Source organism: Sinocyclocheilus anshuiensis, unplaced genomic scaffold (genome assembly GCF_001515605.1).
Source record: "Sinocyclocheilus anshuiensis isolate Anshui unplaced genomic scaffold, SAMN03320099.WGS_v1.1 scaffold997, whole genome shotgun sequence".
In the NCBI taxonomy this organism is placed as follows: domain Eukaryota; kingdom Metazoa; phylum Chordata; class Actinopteri; order Cypriniformes; family Cyprinidae; genus Sinocyclocheilus; species Sinocyclocheilus anshuiensis.
The window spans coordinates 2781908-2802479 of NW_015555715.1; the positions used below are offsets into that span (position 1 = coordinate 2781908).

The 20572-nt window shown below is 36.7% G+C and overlaps 3 protein-coding genes across 3 annotated transcripts in view; all 3 read left to right on the top strand.

Moving 5' to 3' along the window:
* The window catches only part of LOC107672172 (E3 SUMO-protein ligase PIAS1-like), a 61173-nt gene extending 46867 nt beyond the window's left edge, over positions 1 to 14306 (top strand). Inside the window, exons 5-21 of the mRNA XM_016465265.1 lie at positions 3235 to 3325; positions 3716 to 3850; positions 3932 to 4037; positions 4688 to 4761; positions 5107 to 5267; positions 6428 to 6558; positions 6677 to 6854; positions 7140 to 7276; positions 7914 to 7954; positions 8363 to 8674; positions 9391 to 9546; positions 9892 to 10052; positions 11213 to 11343; positions 11462 to 11639; positions 11925 to 12061; positions 12699 to 12739; positions 13148 to 14306. Coding sequence (XP_016320751.1) covers positions 3235 to 3325; positions 3716 to 3850; positions 3932 to 4037; positions 4688 to 4761; positions 5107 to 5267; positions 6428 to 6558; positions 6677 to 6854; positions 7140 to 7276; positions 7914 to 7954; positions 8363 to 8674; positions 9391 to 9546; positions 9892 to 10052; positions 11213 to 11343; positions 11462 to 11639; positions 11925 to 12061; positions 12699 to 12739; positions 13148 to 13462 — 2485 coding nt within the window. The 3' untranslated portion in view covers positions 13463 to 14306. The remainder of the gene's footprint in view (positions 1 to 3234; positions 3326 to 3715; positions 3851 to 3931; positions 4038 to 4687; positions 4762 to 5106; positions 5268 to 6427; positions 6559 to 6676; positions 6855 to 7139; positions 7277 to 7913; positions 7955 to 8362; positions 8675 to 9390; positions 9547 to 9891; positions 10053 to 11212; positions 11344 to 11461; positions 11640 to 11924; positions 12062 to 12698; positions 12740 to 13147) is intronic.
* A 1101-nt stretch (positions 14307 to 15407) lies between these two features.
* LOC107672173 (relaxin-3 receptor 1-like) lies at positions 15408 to 16685 on the top strand. The gene is made up of 2 exons (XM_016465266.1): positions 15408 to 15443; positions 16086 to 16685. The coding sequence occupies exons 1-2, from the start codon at positions 15408 to 15410 to the stop codon at positions 16683 to 16685; spliced, it is 636 nt and encodes a 211-aa protein (XP_016320752.1).
* A 1128-nt stretch (positions 16686 to 17813) lies between these two features.
* The window catches only part of LOC107672187 (mortality factor 4-like protein 1), a 17458-nt gene continuing 14699 nt past the window's right edge, over positions 17814 to 20572 (top strand). Inside the window, exon 1 of the mRNA XM_016465277.1 lies at positions 17814 to 17973. Coding sequence (XP_016320763.1) covers positions 17934 to 17973 — 40 coding nt within the window. The 5' untranslated portion in view covers positions 17814 to 17933. The remainder of the gene's footprint in view (positions 17974 to 20572) is intronic.

Consider the following 20572-nt stretch of genomic DNA (forward strand, 5'->3'; position numbering starts at 1 on the left):
CCCAATGACTCACTACCTCACTTACTTTTAGTTTCGTTGAGAAGTATGTTGAAAAGTATGCATTTTTCCCCTCAACATTTCTTATTTGTATACTCATAAATGCATTTAAAACATTAATCTCATAACATTATTTATTGCAGTTGTAATTATTGTTATTTGCAGTGTAAATTATTTAATCTGACTGGTAGCAGCCCTATAGTGTATATTGAATTTATTGATAAATTGTAATAATTTGGTTAAAAATAGGCCTTTGTAAAGGTAAATATGCAGATTTAAGTATGTAAAAGCTGATAGAACACTGATGAAAATATTGCTTCAGAATAAATAGTTTACTCCACCAAAAATCTCAGTGATGCAGTTATTTTGCAGGGATATTTTGTATGGAATATTGTCTGCTGACATGAAAAGTTCACTGTATATCGTAGTAATAAATGCCATTTATTACAGCAATTATATTTTGTTTTCTTTTTTATTTATACACATTAAATATTACATACTGTATATGTATGTAATAAAATGTGTATTTCCATTACAGGTTTAGGTCTTAAATTTCATATAAGGTGGTATTAAAAAGGTCTTAAAAAGTCTTAAATTTAACTTGTTCATGTCTGCAGAAACCCTGGCAGTTTGAATCAAATCTAGGTTCTTAACTAATGCGTAGCTCATTTTGGAGTGTGGAAGCAGGTTACCTTATTTCAAGTTTCATTTTCTTACAAGCACTCTTATAGAGTTCAATTTGAGCGCAGATTGCTATATAAGAAGTGCTTTTTGCTATGCAAGGCAAAGAACCCTGTAACATCAAATTGCTTTTCAAGCAACTTTCAGGAAACACAATGGGCCTTCTCCCATATTGAGTTGAAGCCCCTTGGATTGAACATTCTTTCTAGGTCAATGTGATGAAAATGATTGGAGAATTTTGAGTTGTTTGAGCTGAGAGGGCAACCAGTGTTGATGGATCTTTTGCGCACCAGAGAATTGGCTCACCTCCTCTCTTTCCTCTTGAGTACAGATTAATCATCTGTCAGCTTCTCACTGTTAAACTCACTCCACTTCAAGTGGAATAGATTTTCCTCTTCACATGACTAAGTGGTCAGTGTGCAGAAAACGCACCTCTCATTTCAGTCTCTTTCATTGAGTTCAGCCACCTATGTGTGCGATGTGGAGCACCTGTAGTGGTGCAGATAGAGCTTCCTCTTATCTCTCTCACTCTCTCTTGCTCCTGAAACCCTGGCTTCATTTAAGGAGATTGGGTTATGTAACCCTAGGTTATTTTTAGCTATGTTGTAGAGTTTGGCTTTGAACTAAACTGCACAAGCGTTTAAAGTAGTTCCACAGAAGAGGACCAGCAACCTTGTGTCTGTAACTGAGATGCTGCTTTGCTATCAGTTTAAGATAATTAACTTTACTTACTGTTGGATGCTTGCTTGGTCAAGGATGCCGTCACAAAATATTGAAATATATGTTATAGAACCAAAAGTATGTGGACCAGCAGAAACCATTTACATTACAAGGAAGCTGGTCCTCCCAAACATTTTTCCTCTTCAGTACACCAGACTTAATAAAGCATTTCTTTAGGACTGTATGGAATAGAAAAGCTCTCTACAAACTTTTTCTACAAAGTTGGAAGCATACAGTTCTCTAAAATTTGTATGCAGTATGAAAGTACTATTTTCGAAATTAGTGCTAAATTAATTAAATTGACTAGTTGGTAAGCTCCCCGATCTGTGTGTGTGTGTGTGTGTGTGTGTGTGTGGGGGGGGTTTTTTTGGTAGCAGAGAGTCACATTTAAATGGTTAACACATTTGAACTCCTTATTATTTTTATCAATTTAATTTGATTGTAGTAATTGTAGAAATTTCGTTTTATTCATGTTTGTATTTAAATTCTTTGATTTTATTTTGTAGCTATTTTATTTATTTATTTTTTGTCTTAATGACTGATGTACTTTCAGAATGAAAACGACTCACTAGCTTGGCTGACCTTCCTTCACAGAGTTCTTCAAGTCTCATCTCTGTCATTTCATCAATGGAGTGATGTTATGAGTTCTCCATCTTTTAGAATTGTCTCCTCTCTTTTTGTTTTACAGCCTCAGACAGCAGTCAGAGGTTTCAGGAAACATGTTTCGCGTTTGCACTAACGCCTCAGCAAGTTCAGCAGATCAGCAATTCAATGTAAGTGTGGGGGGATATTAAATTACAAAGTTAGACAAGGTAACATGGTTCGTGTGCTTGAAATAACCTAACTAATTTTGAGCTTGTAATACATTTCAGCCAGAACTGCAAAACTGCTGAATTTAAAACAGCTGTTAAGTAGTTTATCTTGTCTTGTTCGATATCTTCCTCTTGTTCTTACATAGCAGACAATAGTGCTTATCACACGTGCCCAAGCGAGCGGTCCTGTAGAATGTTTGGTATGCTTTTCTCTCCTACGCTCTGTCACACATTCCTTTACTCCCACCCTCTTGTCTCAAAAGGGACATCTCTGGGACCAAATGTGACTTCACCGTGCAAGTACAGCTAAGGTATGATAAGACAACAGTTTTCAACAAAAGATCTCCAAAGCTCAGGAACATTAAAAAGGAACATTTTGAGACTAAAAAACATATTTTAAGTTAAATAATTAAAGAGTATCAGTTTACTTGCTACCATTGTTAAAGGGATAGTTCACCCAAAAATGAAAATGTGATGTTTATCTGCTTACCCCCAGGGCATCCAAGATGTAGGTGACTTTATTTCTTCAGTAGAACACATATGATGATTTTTAACTCCAGCCGTTGCAGTCTATCAGTCGTATAATGCATGGCAATGGTAACAAAATCTATGAGAGTAAAAAAAACATGCACAGACAAATCCAAATTAAACCCTGCGGCTCGTGACGACACATTGATGTCCTAAGACACGAAACGATCGTGCGAGAAACCGAACAGTATTTATATAATTTTTTTCCTCTAATACACCACTATGTCCAACTGTCTTTGGGCGCGCGCACGGGTTATGACCAAATCTCATGATAATGTAAAATGTTGTTTTTAACATTTAAAATAGCAAATTCTTTGCAGTTTAAAGTGCTGTGAGGTTGAATATTGTGTATTTGAATGTGCTGTGTCTATTTTCTGATTTTCTGTGTTGAAGCTAACCTACCCTCATCTTTAGAGCTTTCTTTTGTTTGGGTTTATGAGAGTTTTGGAAGTCTTTCCCACACATTCCTAAAGGAATCTCAACACATATTTTTCAGGTTTTGCTTATCAGAGACAAGCTGTCCTCAGGAAGATCATTTCCCACCCAACCTTTGTGTGAAAGTGAATGGAAAACCCTGTAACCTCCCTGTGAGTCTGGCTTTATTTTCACAAATCAGCAGGAATCTTTCAGTCTATCTGCGAATGACAGACAAATGAAACAATGATTAACACATGTATACTCAAATCTGTGGTGTAAGGAAAATATTTCATTATTTTTTATACTCCGTTGAACCATTTTAGAGTCATTAAATTACATAAAAAATTTTACAAAACCGACACAGATGAATACAAAGAATTTGGCACTTTCTTGTTTGATTTCCAAAAGATTTCTTGTTTTCAGCATCTTACAGCCTTTTCATCAACATTTTTGACTCCTACAACAAATTAATATTTCAGATAGAAACGTTTATCTGTAGTTCATTGTTTCATGTGCTGGAGTGGCTGTTTATCTCAATGCCTTTTTGTGGTTGTCCTCAGGGATATCTTCCTCCAACCAAAAATGGAGTGGAGCCAAAGCGGCCGAGCAGACCCATGAACATTACCTCCCTGGTTAGGTTGTCTACAACAGTTCCCAACACCATTGTTGTGTCATGGACGTCGGAAATCGGAAGGGTAATGAATGTAAATCTGTTTGAAATCTGTTTCTGAAAACCACCATCAGAATGTGTTTTAAATACTTTGTTGTCCATACAGAGTTACTCCATGGCAGTGTACCTGGTCCGTCAGCAGTCCTCCTCAGTTTTGCTACAGAGACTACGGTCAAAAGGCATTAGAAACCCAGACCACTCAAGAGCACTCAGTATGTTAACTCTGGACTTACAACAGTTGAAATGAACCTTAATATAGCTGAATGTTAACCAGACAACAAGTGCGAATTTCTTCCACTTCAAGTATTTTGCAACATTTTCTTTGGATATTCAGGCATTCACCTACCAATGCTCCAATTCAACACCTGCAACTATTGTTTTAAAGGGGTCATATGATGCGATTTCTCTTTGGAGTGTTACAAGCTCTTGGCGCATAAAGAAGATCTGTAAAGTTGCAAAGACTAAAGTCTCAAATCCAAAGAGATATTCTTTATAAAAGTTAAGAGTCAGCCACACCTACCTAAAACGGCTCATTCTAACACGCCCCCACATACCTACGTCACTATCTGGGAAGATTTGAATAACGCCGCCCAAATGTTCACGCAAAGAAAGAAGGCGTAACTTTTATTCTCGCTGTAGTATTGTTGCCGCCGCCGCCATGTCACAAAATAATGTTATTTTTAGCAGCATCATATGACCCCTTTAATTAAGTGATTATCAAAATAACGCTTTTTTCCAATAACCTACAAAGTTACAAGTCTTACTTGAGCTACCTGTTAGCTGTGTGTGAATATGATGGGAGATATTCAATGTTGTAAATCAAGTGATCTGATTGATTTTGTGTTCTGTGCTCACTCTTCAGTCAAAGAAAAGCTTACTGCCGACCCTGACAGTGAGATTGCCACTACCAGCCTGCGAGTCTCCTTGCTCTGTCCGGTATGTAATGGAGCATCAACCCTGAAGAAAGATTTTATTCTCTTCAAGGGGTTCTGTTAAACCTTGTAACGTTCCTTTGAACACAATTGCATTAATCATTTTGTCAGAATAATGAAACTGCTTCTTTTCACTGAGGCCACCGAGCTCTGCTTATGACTCTCTGATTTCCCATATTGTGTTCTTTGTCAGTTTAATATTTTTGAGCAATGGAGAATAAGCCACAAGCTAGCAGTTTAGAGATAAGAAACTTCTCTAATCATCATTCAGTTATAAAGTTTGAAAGCAGTATGTGGCATTATAATGTATGCTGACATAATGTGTGTCTATCTGTGTGTAAATGAACAGCTGGGAAAGATGCGGTTGATGATTCCCTGCCGAGCGCTCACCTGCTCACACCTGCAGTGCTTTGATGCTACGCTCTACATCCAAATGAATGAGAAGAAACCCACCTGGGTGTGTCCGGTCTGTGACAAGAAAGCCCCATTTGAGCACCTTATTCTTGACGGGTCAGTGCTACTCTCACCTTTTACACCTGTGATTGTGGGCCAATCCATTTTTGAAATATCAGCTAACCACGAACACGTTGAATTCGCCGTGTTTGGATGCCGATGTAGATTCGCAAAGCCATGAACATTAATAGCAATGCAACGTCCACCACTGTTGATTGTGTGTTTAGGCTTGTTCGGGCTGCATCGGCGCTGTGCGTTCCGGTCGGTGTGCCGCGGGAGTGATTGCAAAGCAGATGCTCTTTATGCTTTTGGATTGCTTTCGCAGTGCTTTGGTGTCGTGCGCCGATCGGTCTGCATTGCGCCAATGCATCTCGAACAAGCCTGTTGTGTTTGGCGCTGCCATGCTAGTGTTACTGAGAAAGATGAGACGTATTCAGTGACGTAAAACCTGGCTCTGTGGTGGCTCTCTAGCCCTTGAAAAGGCAAACCGGTTCTTAGGAGGTTCGCCAGTTGAACCAACTCCAAACCGGCAATAGCACTGGCTTTGAACTAGCACCCGGTTCATGCTGGTGGAAAAGGGATATTATTGATGCCAAACTTTTGAACAGCAATGTACATCGTCTAATGTGTAATATGAGCATTTATGCACTACCGTTCGAAAAATTTGGGGTCGATAGGATTTTTTAAATGTTTTTGAAAGAATTCGTATGCTCACCAAGGCTGCATTTAATTGACTAAAAATATAGTGAAAATGGTAACATTATGAAATATTATTACAATTTAAAATAACTTTTTTTTTTCTTTGAATATATTTTAAAATGTAATTTATTCCTCTGATGGCAAAGCTGAATTTTCAGCAGCCATTACTCCAGTCTTCAGTGTCGCATGGTCCTTCAGAAATCATTCTGATTTGGTGCTTGAGAAACATTTCTTATCAATGTTAAAAATTGTTGTGCTGCTTAATATTTTTCTAAAAACCATGATAATTTTTTTTTCAGGATTCTTCAGTAGAAAGTTCAAAAGAAAAACATTTATTTGGATGGAAATCTTTTGTAACATTATAAATGTCTTTACTTTCACTTTTGATCAATTGAATGCATCTTAGATGAATAAAAGTATTATTTTCTATTAAAAAACGTTGAACAGTAGCTTATGCTGTCAAAACTGGAAAAAGTCTTGAGAAAGTGTTTTTTAAGGGCGCGTTTTTCTGTGTACAGGTTGTTCATGGAGATCCTGAGCAGCTGTGTGGACTGTGATGAGATCCAGTTTAAAGAAGATGGCAGTTGGGCTCCTATGAGATCCAAGAAGGTGGTACAGGAAGTGTCAGCCTCATCAAATGGCATTGAAGGTATTGTATGTTTGTTATGAAGACTATAGACAGTTGTCTCAAGTCTATATATAAAAAAGTGTAGACATTTGCAATGCATACTACATTCTTTTTGATTCAGGGAGGTCTGTTTTGTCAGTTGTGTCAGACCACAGAAACAGTTCGTCCCACGGCAGCAGCAGTAGCAGTAAGAAATTGGAGGTGATTGACCTGACGCTGGACAGCTCCTCTGATGATGATTATGATGATAATGATGAGCCTCCTCCTAAAAGAGCCTGTCCATCTCTATCACCAACCTCCCCACCTGTCAACAAAGGGTGAGAATTTATATTTATTTTGAACAGTATGTTTATTGTTTTAACATTTAAAACCCAACATTTTTGTGAAATGTTTTAAAACCTTTTTTTGAAAAGTGTATTTGTGAGTGATTATAAATGCCACATTGATTCATATTTTGTCATATAATGCCAAGATATTCACATTTTTAAATGTGATTTTTAATGTTTTGATAATTATTGGAGCCAATGTTTGTGTTTCTTAAAATATTATTTTAATATCTCACTAGTTTTTTTTTTTTATAATTTTGTTATATTTTGCTGCAGAGTGTTAAATCTGCATAATCAGGCGTCTCCATTGGCACGGGCTCCCAGCATGCCAGCAATGGAGACAAACTATATCCCTCCCCCTCCTCTCATTCAAGACTACCGTCACTATTACCACACACCCAATGACCTCTCAGGTACCGTCATCATTCCACTAAAATAATATTTCCTCGTATTTAATAAAGAATGTTCCTACCAGCTCATGCTCACTTGCCTTGGTTGTCACTACCATTCAAAAGTTTGGGGTCTGTAACATTTTGAAAGAATTTAAAATTTCTTTTATGCTTCCAAGGCTGTTTTTTTTTTTATAAATTACAAATACAGTAAAACAGTATTGTTGTGAAAATTTTTTACTATTTTAATATATTTTAAGATGGAATATATTTCTGTGATGACAAAAATGTGCTCAAGAAACATTTTTTATTATTATCAATGTTGAAAACAGTCATGCTGCTTAATATTTTTGTGAAACCCATAATACATTATTTTTTTCAGGATTCTTTGACTAGAAAGTTCAGAAGAACAGCATGTATTTGAAATGGAAATCTTTTGTAATATTACAAAAGGCTTTACATCCACTTTTGATCAGTATAGTTTAGATGAGTTTAATCATTTTTTTCCTTTGCATAATTTAACACATAATTTGGTAATGTAATCTTTGTATATTAAATCTGGGATTTCTTTTTATTTAATCCAATAAGCAAAGATTTAGGATTTTAAAAATATAAAAACGTAACAAATTTATGCCAAACAACTTTTTTTCTTGTTCGACAGATCTGAATTTCTTCTCATTTTTACAAGGGGACAATCACCAGGTAGGTTCACGCAGCACATCACTGCTAGAGGGCAGCATTGTGCTCGAACAAACGCCTATGTTTAACCACATCTGGTGCCGAATTAAATGGATTGGATACACAATTAACATATACCCCCGGTTTCACAGACAAGGCTTAAGCCTAGTCCTAGACTAAAATGTAAGTCTTAGCTGTTTCAACTGAAAGAAACTTGCACTGATTGATCTTAAAATATATCAGTGCCTTTGTTTTGTCTCAAGATGCACTCCAGTAATGTTTTTTTCTAAGCATGTTTATAAAAATTACTTAAATGTCCTAATTGAACTATGGCCTAATCCTGGTTTAGCCCTGTCTGTGAAACTGGGCCATGCATTTTTTTTCTTAAACATCAGCATAGCCTTAAATTGTTGATCTTTATCCTCTCCACAGCATTATAACATGGTCATGGCCGCTGCAGCTGCCGCCTCAGCTTCTGCCTCAGAAGACCACGAGCTGCTGTTGAACCGCTTCATGCCCTATGGTTCCTCTCAGCTCTTCCTGGAGCAGTCGGGGATGCCGGCGAGCAGCTCGCTAGTGCCAGCCAACGGCAGCGGAGGCAGCAGCAGCGGAAGCAGCAGCAGTCTGGTGTCCTCCAGCAGTCTGAGAGACAGCCACCCACACAGTAACGTGTCCCGCTCGCACTCTGATGCCGCCGCCACATCCGTAATATACGGCTCTATCCCTGATGTAATTTCACTGGACTGACCACACCGGGGCGCCCTGCAAACAGACAAGCCTTTATCACAAACAACAGGAGGGCGCAGAAGGAGCTTTGTGCACTCGTGATAGGATTTAGATGTGAATTGGATGGAAGGTGGGGAGAAAAAAAAAGAGAACAAAGACTTTTGTAAAGAGAAGAATAAAATTGCTGTGTACAGAGAAGAAAAATCTATTTTCAGTTTTACTTTTGTATATAAACAATAGGACGCTGCCTACCCAGTGAGTGACTTCAGTTGGTATTTTCTCTATGGATACTGAAGATGTTTTTCACTGCTCTGTGTGTTGTTCCTTGATTTATCTTATTCTGTACCTTTTATACTTTTTGCTATTTTATTTCACTTCAAATAATTATTTCAGTCAAAGTAATAGAATGGCAGTCATCTTTATAATTTTTTTTCTAAGACTCTTTCCTAGCTGGCCAATCAGAGCAAACCTTGCTTTTTCAGACCGATGAGCTTTGTAAAAATTGACGCGTTTCAGAAAGGCGTGGCATAGAGGAGAAACAATAATGTACAGTATGTGGAAAATAATGTGTTTTTTGAACCTTAAACCGCATAAACACATTTCATTACACCAAATACACAAAATAATGTTATTTTTAGCAGCATCATATGACCCCTTTAATTAAGTGATTATCAAAATAACGCTTTTTTCCAATAACCTACAAAGTTACAAGTCTTACTTGAGCTACCTGTTAGCTGTGTGTGAATATGATGGGAGATATTCAATGTTGTAAATCAAGTGATCTGATTGATTTTGTGTTCTGTGCTCACTCTTCAGTCAAAGAAAAGCTTACTGCCGACCCTGACAGTGAGATTGCCACTACCAGCCTGCGAGTCTCCTTGCTCTGTCCGGTATGTAATGGAGCATCAACCCTGAAGAAAGATTTTATTCTCTTCAAGGGGTTCTGTTAAACCTTGTAACGTTCCTTTGAACACAATTGCATTAATCATTTTGTCAGAATAATGAAACTGCTTCTTTTCACTGAGGCCACCGAGCTCTGCTTATGACTCTCTGATTTCCCATATTGTGTTCTTTGTCAGTTTAATATTTTTGAGCAATGGAGAATAAGCCACAAGCTAGCAGTTTAGAGATAAGAAACTTCTCTAATCATCATTCAGTTATAAAGTTTGAAAGCAGTATGTGGCATTATAATGTATGCTGACATAATGTGTGTCTATCTGTGTGTAAATGAACAGCTGGGAAAGATGCGGTTGATGATTCCCTGCCGAGCGCTCACCTGCTCACACCTGCAGTGCTTTGATGCTACGCTCTACATCCAAATGAATGAGAAGAAACCCACCTGGGTGTGTCCGGTCTGTGACAAGAAAGCCCCATTTGAGCACCTTATTCTTGACGGGTCAGTGCTACTCTCACCTTTTACACCTGTGATTGTGGGCCAATCCATTTTTGAAATATCAGCTAACCACGAACACGTTGAATTCGCCGTGTTTGGATGCCGATGTAGATTCGCAAAGCCATGAACATTAATAGCAATGCAACGTCCACCACTGTTGATTGTGTGTTTAGGCTTGTTCGGGCTGCATCGGCGCTGTGCGTTCCGGTCGGTGTGCCGCGGGAGTGATTGCAAAGCAGATGCTCTTTATGCTTTTGGATTGCTTTCGCAGTGCTTTGGTGTCGTGCGCCGATCGGTCTGCATTGCGCCAATGCATCTCGAACAAGCCTGTTGTGTTTGGCGCTGCCATGCTAGTGTTACTGAGAAAGATGAGACGTATTCAGTGACGTAAAACCTGGCTCTGTGGTGGCTCTCTAGCCCTTGAAAAGGCAAACCGGTTCTTAGGAGGTTCGCCAGTTGAACCAACTCCAAACCGGCAATAGCACTGGCTTTGAACTAGCACCCGGTTCATGCTGGTGGAAAAGGGATATTATTGATGCCAAACTTTTGAACAGCAATGTACATCGTCTAATGTGTAATATGAGCATTTATGCACTACCGTTCGAAAAATTTGGGGTCGATAGGATTTTTTAAATGTTTTTGAAAGAATTCGTATGCTCACCAAGGCTGCATTTAATTGACTAAAAATATAGTGAAAATGGTAACATTATGAAATATTATTACAATTTAAAATAACTTTTTTTTTTCTTTGAATATATTTTAAAATGTAATTTATTCCTCTGATGGCAAAGCTGAATTTTCAGCAGCCATTACTCCAGTCTTCAGTGTCGCATGGTCCTTCAGAAATCATTCTGATTTGGTGCTTGAGAAACATTTCTTATCAATGTTAAAAATTGTTGTGCTGCTTAATATTTTTCTAAAAACCATGATAATTTTTTTTTCAGGATTCTTCAGTAGAAAGTTCAAAAGAAAAACATTTATTTGGATGGAAATCTTTTGTAACATTATAAATGTCTTTACTTTCACTTTTGATCAATTGAATGCATCTTAGATGAATAAAAGTATTATTTTCTATTAAAAAACGTTGAACAGTAGCTTATGCTGTCAAAACTGGAAAAAGTCTTGAGAAAGTGTTTTTTAAGGGCGCGTTTTTCTGTGTACAGGTTGTTCATGGAGATCCTGAGCAGCTGTGTGGACTGTGATGAGATCCAGTTTAAAGAAGATGGCAGTTGGGCTCCTATGAGATCCAAGAAGGTGGTACAGGAAGTGTCAGCCTCATCAAATGGCATTGAAGGTATTGTATGTTTGTTATGAAGACTATAGACAGTTGTCTCAAGTCTATATATAAAAAAGTGTAGACATTTGCAATGCATACTACATTCTTTTTGATTCAGGGAGGTCTGTTTTGTCAGTTGTGTCAGACCACAGAAACAGTTCGTCCCACGGCAGCAGCAGTAGCAGTAAGAAATTGGAGGTGATTGACCTGACGCTGGACAGCTCCTCTGATGATGATTATGATGATAATGATGAGCCTCCTCCTAAAAGAGCCTGTCCATCTCTATCACCAACCTCCCCACCTGTCAACAAAGGGTGAGAATTTATATTTATTTTGAACAGTATGTTTATTGTTTTAACATTTAAAACCCAACATTTTTGTGAAATGTTTTAAAACCTTTTTTTGAAAAGTGTATTTGTGAGTGATTATAAATGCCACATTGATTCATATTTTGTCATATAATGCCAAGATATTCACATTTTTAAATGTGATTTTTAATGTTTTGATAATTATTGGAGCCAATGTTTGTGTTTCTTAAAATATTATTTTAATATCTCACTAGTTTTTTTTTTTTATAATTTTGTTATATTTTGCTGCAGAGTGTTAAATCTGCATAATCAGGCGTCTCCATTGGCACGGGCTCCCAGCATGCCAGCAATGGAGACAAACTATATCCCTCCCCCTCCTCTCATTCAAGACTACCGTCACTATTACCACACACCCAATGACCTCTCAGGTACCGTCATCATTCCACTAAAATAATATTTCCTCGTATTTAATAAAGAATGTTCCTACCAGCTCATGCTCACTTGCCTTGGTTGTCACTACCATTCAAAAGTTTGGGGTCTGTAACATTTTGAAAGAATTTAAAATTTCTTTTATGCTTCCAAGGCTGTTTTTTTTTTTATAAATTACAAATACAGTAAAACAGTATTGTTGTGAAAATTTTTTACTATTTTAATATATTTTAAGATGGAATATATTTCTGTGATGACAAAAATGTGCTCAAGAAACATTTTTTATTATTATCAATGTTGAAAACAGTCATGCTGCTTAATATTTTTGTGAAACCCATAATACATTATTTTTTTCAGGATTCTTTGACTAGAAAGTTCAGAAGAACAGCATGTATTTGAAATGGAAATCTTTTGTAATATTACAAAAGGCTTTACATCCACTTTTGATCAGTATAGTTTAGATGAGTTTAATCATTTTTTTCCTTTGCATAATTTAACACATAATTTGGTAATGTAATCTTTGTATATTAAATCTGGGATTTCTTTTTATTTAATCCAATAAGCAAAGATTTAGGATTTTAAAAATATAAAAACGTAACAAATTTATGCCAAACAACTTTTTTTCTTGTTCGACAGATCTGAATTTCTTCTCATTTTTACAAGGGGACAATCACCAGGTAGGTTCACGCAGCACATCACTGCTAGAGGGCAGCATTGTGCTCGAACAAACGCCTATGTTTAACCACATCTGGTGCCGAATTAAATGGATTGGATACACAATTAACATATACCCCCGGTTTCACAGACAAGGCTTAAGCCTAGTCCTAGACTAAAATGTAAGTCTTAGCTGTTTCAACTGAAAGAAACTTGCACTGATTGATCTTAAAATATATCAGTGCCTTTGTTTTGTCTCAAGATGCACTCCAGTAATGTTTTTTTCTAAGCATGTTTATAAAAATTACTTAAATGTCCTAATTGAACTATGGCCTAATCCTGGTTTAGCCCTGTCTGTGAAACTGGGCCATGCATTTTTTTTCTTAAACATCAGCATAGCCTTAAATTGTTGATCTTTATCCTCTCCACAGCATTATAACATGGTCATGGCCGCTGCAGCTGCCGCCTCAGCTTCTGCCTCAGAAGACCACGAGCTGCTGTTGAACCGCTTCATGCCCTATGGTTCCTCTCAGCTCTTCCTGGAGCAGTCGGGGATGCCGGCGAGCAGCTCGCTAGTGCCAGCCAACGGCAGCGGAGGCAGCAGCAGCGGAAGCAGCAGCAGTCTGGTGTCCTCCAGCAGTCTGAGAGACAGCCACCCACACAGTAACGTGTCCCGCTCGCACTCTGATGCCGCCGCCACATCCGTAATATACGGCTCTATCCCTGATGTAATTTCACTGGACTGACCACACCGGGGCGCCCTGCAAACAGACAAGCCTTTATCACAAACAACAGGAGGGCGCAGAAGGAGCTTTGTGCACTCGTGATAGGATTTAGATGTGAATTGGATGGAAGGTGGGGAGAAAAAAAAAGAGAACAAAGACTTTTGTAAAGAGAAGAATAAAATTGCTGTGTACAGAGAAGAAAAATCTATTTTCAGTTTTACTTTTGTATATAAACAATAGGACGCTGCCTACCCAGTGAGTGACTTCAGTTGGTATTTTCTCTATGGATACTGAAGATGTTTTTCACTGCTCTGTGTGTTGTTCCTTGATTTATCTTATTCTGTACCTTTTATACTTTTTGCTATTTTATTTCACTTCAAATAATTATTTCAGTCAAAGTAATAGAATGGCAGTCATCTTTATAATTTTTTTTCTAAGACTCTTTCCCTCAACCATTGTTTGATCAGCGAGGGAAAATCATGTTATTTAATGCCATTATCCTGTGCAGGTAATTTATTGCTTTTAAGTTATGTAGGATGTATGCTGTACAGAAGCATTCCCTTATGCCAATACAGAATCTAGCCACGACATGCTTCAAAAGTCGACAGGGGTCACGTCTTATTCCAGTTGCGCATTCTTTCTCTTCCATCACCACATTAAGTATGTAAGAAGCGGAGTTTGGTTTCAGTGCCCAGTTTTGCTGGTTAGTTCCTGAGGTTAAACTCTTGTACTTTTTTCATGATCTCTTATCCTTTGATGTTGTTTGTCTGAACTAAACCTCAAAAGATGAGGTGTGGTTCGCAAAAACAGCGCTGAGGGTATCAGACACTATAGCATACCTCATTTAGTTTGTTGCAGATATGACCAGAGTGATGTTGCAGTAGCCGTAGTGCAGACAATAATTATTTCCTCAAGACAGGAATCTTACAGAAGTGTAATATCCCACGCCAGCAGACCTTCAGATCCAAATTTGGTCCCAAGATTCCAGCTATTGAATGCTAGTTGACAGCTTTGTGTAAAAATGGCTAAACGCACTTGCCATTTCCATTTGGTGTTTCCTTCAGTGAATGGCGTTATTCCATTTTAAATGTCGAGAACGCCATGTATGAAATGTCATTTTCTCGAGGTCTGTGTGGTTTGGGCTTCAGGTGGGCTACAATTGAGATTTAGCTTTATAGATTTTCAAAGTGTGCTTGGAGGGTGACCTTATTGCAACATAATCTGTGCTGTCTGTTTTCGTCTGTTTAAAATTGAATTTATTTATTTTATCTATACATTATATTTTTACTATGTTTGATCATGCGTTACTTTCATGCATTTTGTAATTATTTCAAGAGCTCTTAACACTTGCTTTGCATTGTACAAGTAGCTAATTACGTGTCCTTGTCTCTCTTTCTCTCATATTTGTACTATATGAGACATCGGAGGCATTAATTCCACAATCATACTTGCTGTGTCACATTCAACTTTGGTTGAAATGAAACCGTTTAAAGGATAAAAGCCAGCTGTGTGTGCACATCCTCTGGCTTTATTGTTTTTGATTTGTCATTGATTCTTGTGCATTAAAAAAAGGGTTGTGGAACAGCTAATGTTGGGCCTGGATGAATGTTAGCACACTTTTAATCTCTTGATGACAGCCAGTACACAAGAGTCCACAAACCTTTCTACATGAGTGATTTTTGTCTTCAGTGTTGCAAATTAACAATTGGATTGATGAACCCATGCTTGTTTAATTTATATATTTTACCTTTGCACTGAGTTACATGATAGCACACAAAATTGAGACCGCCGTCATTCTGCACAAATCTCCCATTTGACTTTGCACTGAAATCATACGTTTCATGTGCCCACTGATCTGCTATGTCCTTGAAATATACCACTAGACAGTCGGTCTGTTAAAGCTGTACCAGTAACTGGCAAGTATGAACTCTCTGCCTTAAGTTCTTCTTTTACTGTATGGTACGCTATGAGAGAAACCATTATGTACAGGAAACCAATACCAGTTTGTACAAAATATGATATGAATTATTTATTATTTGAATTGGGATACATTGTTTACTTAATGAATGTTACTTGTTTATGTAGAGAGCGGTTTAGCTGTAATAAAACAAATACATTAAATCTTTTCTATTTCTGTCTTATCTGTATTTTGGTCTTTTTTTGACTTCTGGGTGCAGAAAGGGGTGGGGGGGTTATAATATAAGTTATATTATAACTTATATAATATGTTATAATATAAGGCTGTACTGTTAGCAAGATGTTAGCCCTAAACTGCTGGATGATACAAGTTTGTTAAATTGGTAGGAGTGGGTAATGTGAGCCAAAATTCCTGGAGTAAGTTGAGCCAATTGCTCACCTCTTATGATTATAAAGTATTATTCTACTGCAATTCTACATTGTTTCATTAATTTTAGACCAAATGTTTTTGTATTATTACCCATATTAAAACCCATCTTTTCTCCTTGGCCTTTGACACCTGATGTTGACATTTTCTTTATTTTATTGTGATGTTTTATGACTCTTAAATTGTTTTATTTGTATTTTATGCCTTGTATGAGTTATGTATTTTATGTTTCTATTTATTTTTTTGTACAGCATTTTGGTCCAATTCGGTTGTTTTAAAGTGCTTTTTTTATATATATAGAACAGTGTCCGTCCCCCAACATCATGCTCTGTCAAATGGGTTTGCGCATTTTTGTGGGTCGTTGCTACCGTCGCCACCGCGCCAACGTCTATTTTCTCCACTGTGACCAATGTGGCTGGAGAGAAGCTCTGCTTACTCAAGTTTCCTGCCGGACATTACTGGCTGGCCTTTTATCATTTGCAAAAAATCCTGGTTGCTTTTGTTCTGCCCATGTTGATCCTTTCCGTGTCCTATTTGTTGCTTCTGAGATTTGTGAGAAAGCGAAATCTGAATAACGTTCATTCAAAGCGGACGATTCATGTCACCAAATCTATCACAGTTGTGGTTCTTTCATTCTTTCTTTGCTGGATGCCGAACCACGCAATTACATTTTGGGGTGTTTTGGTAAAGTTGAACGTGATTCACTGGGATGAAGCGTATTATATTGTCAATACTTCTGTATTTCCCGTGACTGTTTGCTTAGCTCATACTAATAGTTGCTTAAATCCGTTTATATATTGTCCTACGAGAAGGGCATTGAGAAAGAAACTGAAAAATTGTTTGTCAAATATTGCCCCTTGGTTATTAAACGGGTCTTTTCAGAAATCGAGGCACGCATGAGCCGCGAAATAAATAAAATAATTATTCATATGCAAAATATGTATTCTGTAAAAAAATATTTTTGAGGGTTTTGCCATTTCAACTCATAACTATTTTTGAAAAATGGTCCAGACAACAAGAAAATGTAAGTTTATTGGCCCTCAACTAAGCTGAACGTTGAATGAACTAGATCACTGTTGTTTCAGCTCAAAAACGCATGTTGAAACAACTGCATCACACCGAAAAAAAATAAGATAACAAAAAATTGTAAGGCAGCGGGCTAACAGTTTTTTTTAAAGTTGACTCAACAAATTGTTATTTTTTACTGTGTATATGTATGTAGAATATTTATATTTTTAATTAGCTCTCTTTTTGACACAATTGATTATAAAATGATGCATTATTAATTATTATTATTTTAGTTCAGTAATTATTAGCATCAGTAATTATTCTTAAATGGAATTTATTAACTGATATTAAAGAACCAATTAATGATTAAGCTGAAAATTATGGGTCTTATATGGGTCAGGGTCTTTAATTTAAATAATGTCATCTTTTTTTTACAAATGAAAAATGAAAAAATAAAATGTATGCATGTTTGAAAGTGACTATTAAAACAACAGCAGTCTGTCTTTTCAAATACTAAAAATATTGTAAAACATACATATCCCCAGTTGTGAAAAAGGTTGACATAATATGAATAAATCATTATTGATGTTATACACTTCAGACCATAATTTCACATAACAGTGGGAGAACTCCAAATCAGCTGACAGAAAGGGAATATCATGCACATCACATGGATTCCTTGTGAACCCCAAAACCCATGAAAGACATCTGTGTCAGTACCTGGACAAGAGTTTCCTAAAAAGGGCAGAGCAAATAATTTTAAAGAGGATGACTGAAAAATCACGCAAAATATACAATAAAAATAATTTATCACAACTGTGAACATTTATATTTTATATTGCACATGTAAGACTATAATTATGTGACTCAGCACACAAATAGCTGTCCGAAAAATATGAATAGATACTGCTTTAAATGTAATACTGCCCTAAATGATTTTCCGTGAGCAGTGCACAATTTTTGAGACGCTCCAACAGGGGCTGCTGTTTAAATGTTGTACATTATGGAAGTCAGCTGACATGGGCGCCAAAAAAGTGCGTCATAGACACGCAGCGCGGCGCCTTCACCCTGTGTGAATTAAATCGGAGCTGGCAATGCCTGGATTTGATTTTCCAGCTATTTTTATTGTTTAATCTGTGAATGGCGCCTAAACAGGACCCTAAACCTAAATTTCAAGAAGGTAAGATTCGCTATAGGAAAGCTTTGTCTCCTCTAACGGAGTCCTCAGTTGTTCAGCGTATCCTCTCATTCAGCCGCGCAAAGGAAGCGGGCGCTGCCACTGCACAATGGCGCGTGTACACAGCAAGATGTAGACAACAAGAAAATGTAAGTTTATTGGCCCTCAACTAAGCTGAACGTTGAATGAACTAGATCACTGTTGTTTCAGCTCAAAAACGCATGTTGAAACAACTGCATCACACCGAAAAAAAATAAGATAACAAAAAATTGTAAGGCAGCGGGCTAACAGTTTTTTTTAAAGTTGACTCAACAAATTGTTATTTTTTACTGTGTATATGTATGTAGAATATTTATATTTTTAATTAGCTCTCTTTTTGACACAATTGATTATAAAATGATGCATTATTAATTATTATTATTTTAGTTCAGTAATTATTAGCATCAGTAATTATTCTTAAATGGAATTTATTAACTGATATTAAAGAACCAATTAATGATTAAGCTGAAAATTATGGGTCTTATATGGGTCAGGGTCTTTAATTTAAATAATGTCATCTTTTTTTTACAAATGAAAAATGAAAAAATAAAATGTATGCATGTTTGAAAGTGACTATTAAAACAACAGCAGTCTGTCTTTTCAAATACTAAAAATATTGTAAAACATACATATCCCCAGTTGTGAAAAAGGTTGACATAATATGAATAAATCATTATTGATGTTATACACTTCAGACCATAATTTCACATAACAGTGGGAGAACTCCAAATCAGCTGACAGAAAGGGAATATCATGCACATCACATGGATTCCTTGTGAACCCCAAAACCCATGAAAGACATCTGTGTCAGTACCTGGACAAGAGTTTCCTAAAAAGGGCAGAGCAAATAATTTTAAAGAGGATGACTGAAAAAAAAAAATGTTGATTGCAACTTTTCAGTTGTAAGAATACTGAACATTTAAAAGGCATTATGAGCCAGTTGGCCCCAAAATAGATAATAATTCTAAAACCGTACAAGACTATTTTGTTACCATCAGCTAAAATGGATCTGATTTATGATAGTTATGGACAAGAGTTTTATGAACTAAATTGAATATATATTTCAATATATATAGATATTTTGATGATGGTTCATTTAATTTAAACTGTTAATTTAAAATAATATTTTAAGAATCGAAATTTATAGCATCACACAGACACTAGAATACTCACTGCCATTTTTTAGATACCCTATGGGAAAGCTTTGTCTCCTCTAACGGAGTCCTCAGTTGTTCGGCGTATCCTCTCATTTAGCCGCGCAAAGGAAGCGGGCGCTGCCACTGCACAATGGCGCGTGTACACAGCAAGATGTGTATTGAAAAGCAGTTTTAGCTGAGCAATGCTAATTGCCTTTTTGTTGAAACGAAACATTAGCTGTTGTCTATGTAGCCCATTAGCTTATAGCAGGGCTTGTTTACAAGAAGCTCTCATTATAAAATTGAAGTCCTGGCGGGAATGGTTATATATTGCCATTCATAACATAATGCTAGGAATATTAACTCAGAGCTGTTTTACAATTATTTACGTTGTTAAAGACATGATAGAGGCTGATTCAACTCATTTAACAACCACTAGCGAGGTCCGATAACTGAACGAAGCGTTCGTTAGAATCGAATCTTTTTGAACATGGTAACGTTACAAAGGCCGTCTAAATGAGTAGTTCATGAATAAATGGTTCAATTCAACAACTTGGTGATTAAATGAAAAAAAGGATCGTGTCTTTCGAACGTAACTGATTTGTAATGAGCAGATAATAAGAGCATTCGTAACTTTTTGGTTAAAAATGATCCCAAAACAATTATTGAGCAAATACATAACCAATCAGTGTTCAAAACTAACTCCTTACTTTAGCCCGATTCACAACGGTAAGCTTGTAATAATGTTTTATAATTTGAGTGATTCGGGTCGTTCGTCTTTGCGTCATTACGTCACGTCTGTATACATAAAGAAGGAGTCCCGGGGCCCGTTTTCGTACCTCGCTTAATACAGCTGAGATGATTTGAAAGATGTCAGATTTTCTAATAGTGATAACTGATCTCTGGCTAATTTGATTCTTCAAGCGAATTTGCGGATTTGATTTAAAATGTCTGGATTAAGTTGTCTAAGATTACTGCGCGTTCTCTTGTTCAACGTAAAGGGCAGATGTATCGATACTCGAAACCACGATCAGCAATGCAGCGATTGTCTGGCGGAAGACAGACATATAATTAAAAAAGACACCTGACGAAAAGCTCGACAAATTTCTGGACCTTTATAAGGAAACAGCCAAGTGAACAAAACTACATGCATGTTATAATAGATAAATAAAATGTGCACTGTTTTTATTTACTTATTTTATATTTTTTTTACATGATTCCCAATTATTTATATTCACGATTACTAGTATTTGTACAGGCTTTACATTTTTAGTTCAGTGTTGTAATTAGCAATTCATGTAATTTTATCTTTGAAGCAGATTTGTGATGTGACAGCATTAATTAAAGATTTTTAAAAGGGTTAGTTCACCCAAAAATGAAAATTCTGTCATTAATTACTCACCCTCATGTCGTTCTAAACCGGTAAG

What these genes read in the sequence shown, in the direction of transcription:
- LOC107672173 (XM_016465266.1), top strand. Translation starts at nt 15,408, where the DNA reads ATGAGAGAAACCATTATGTACAGGAAACCAATACCA. An exon ending in TGTACAGGAAACCAATACCA is followed by an intron (nt 15,444 to 16,085) that starts GTTTGTACAAAA and finishes TTATATATATAG; the next exon opens with AACAGTGTCCGTCCCCCAAC.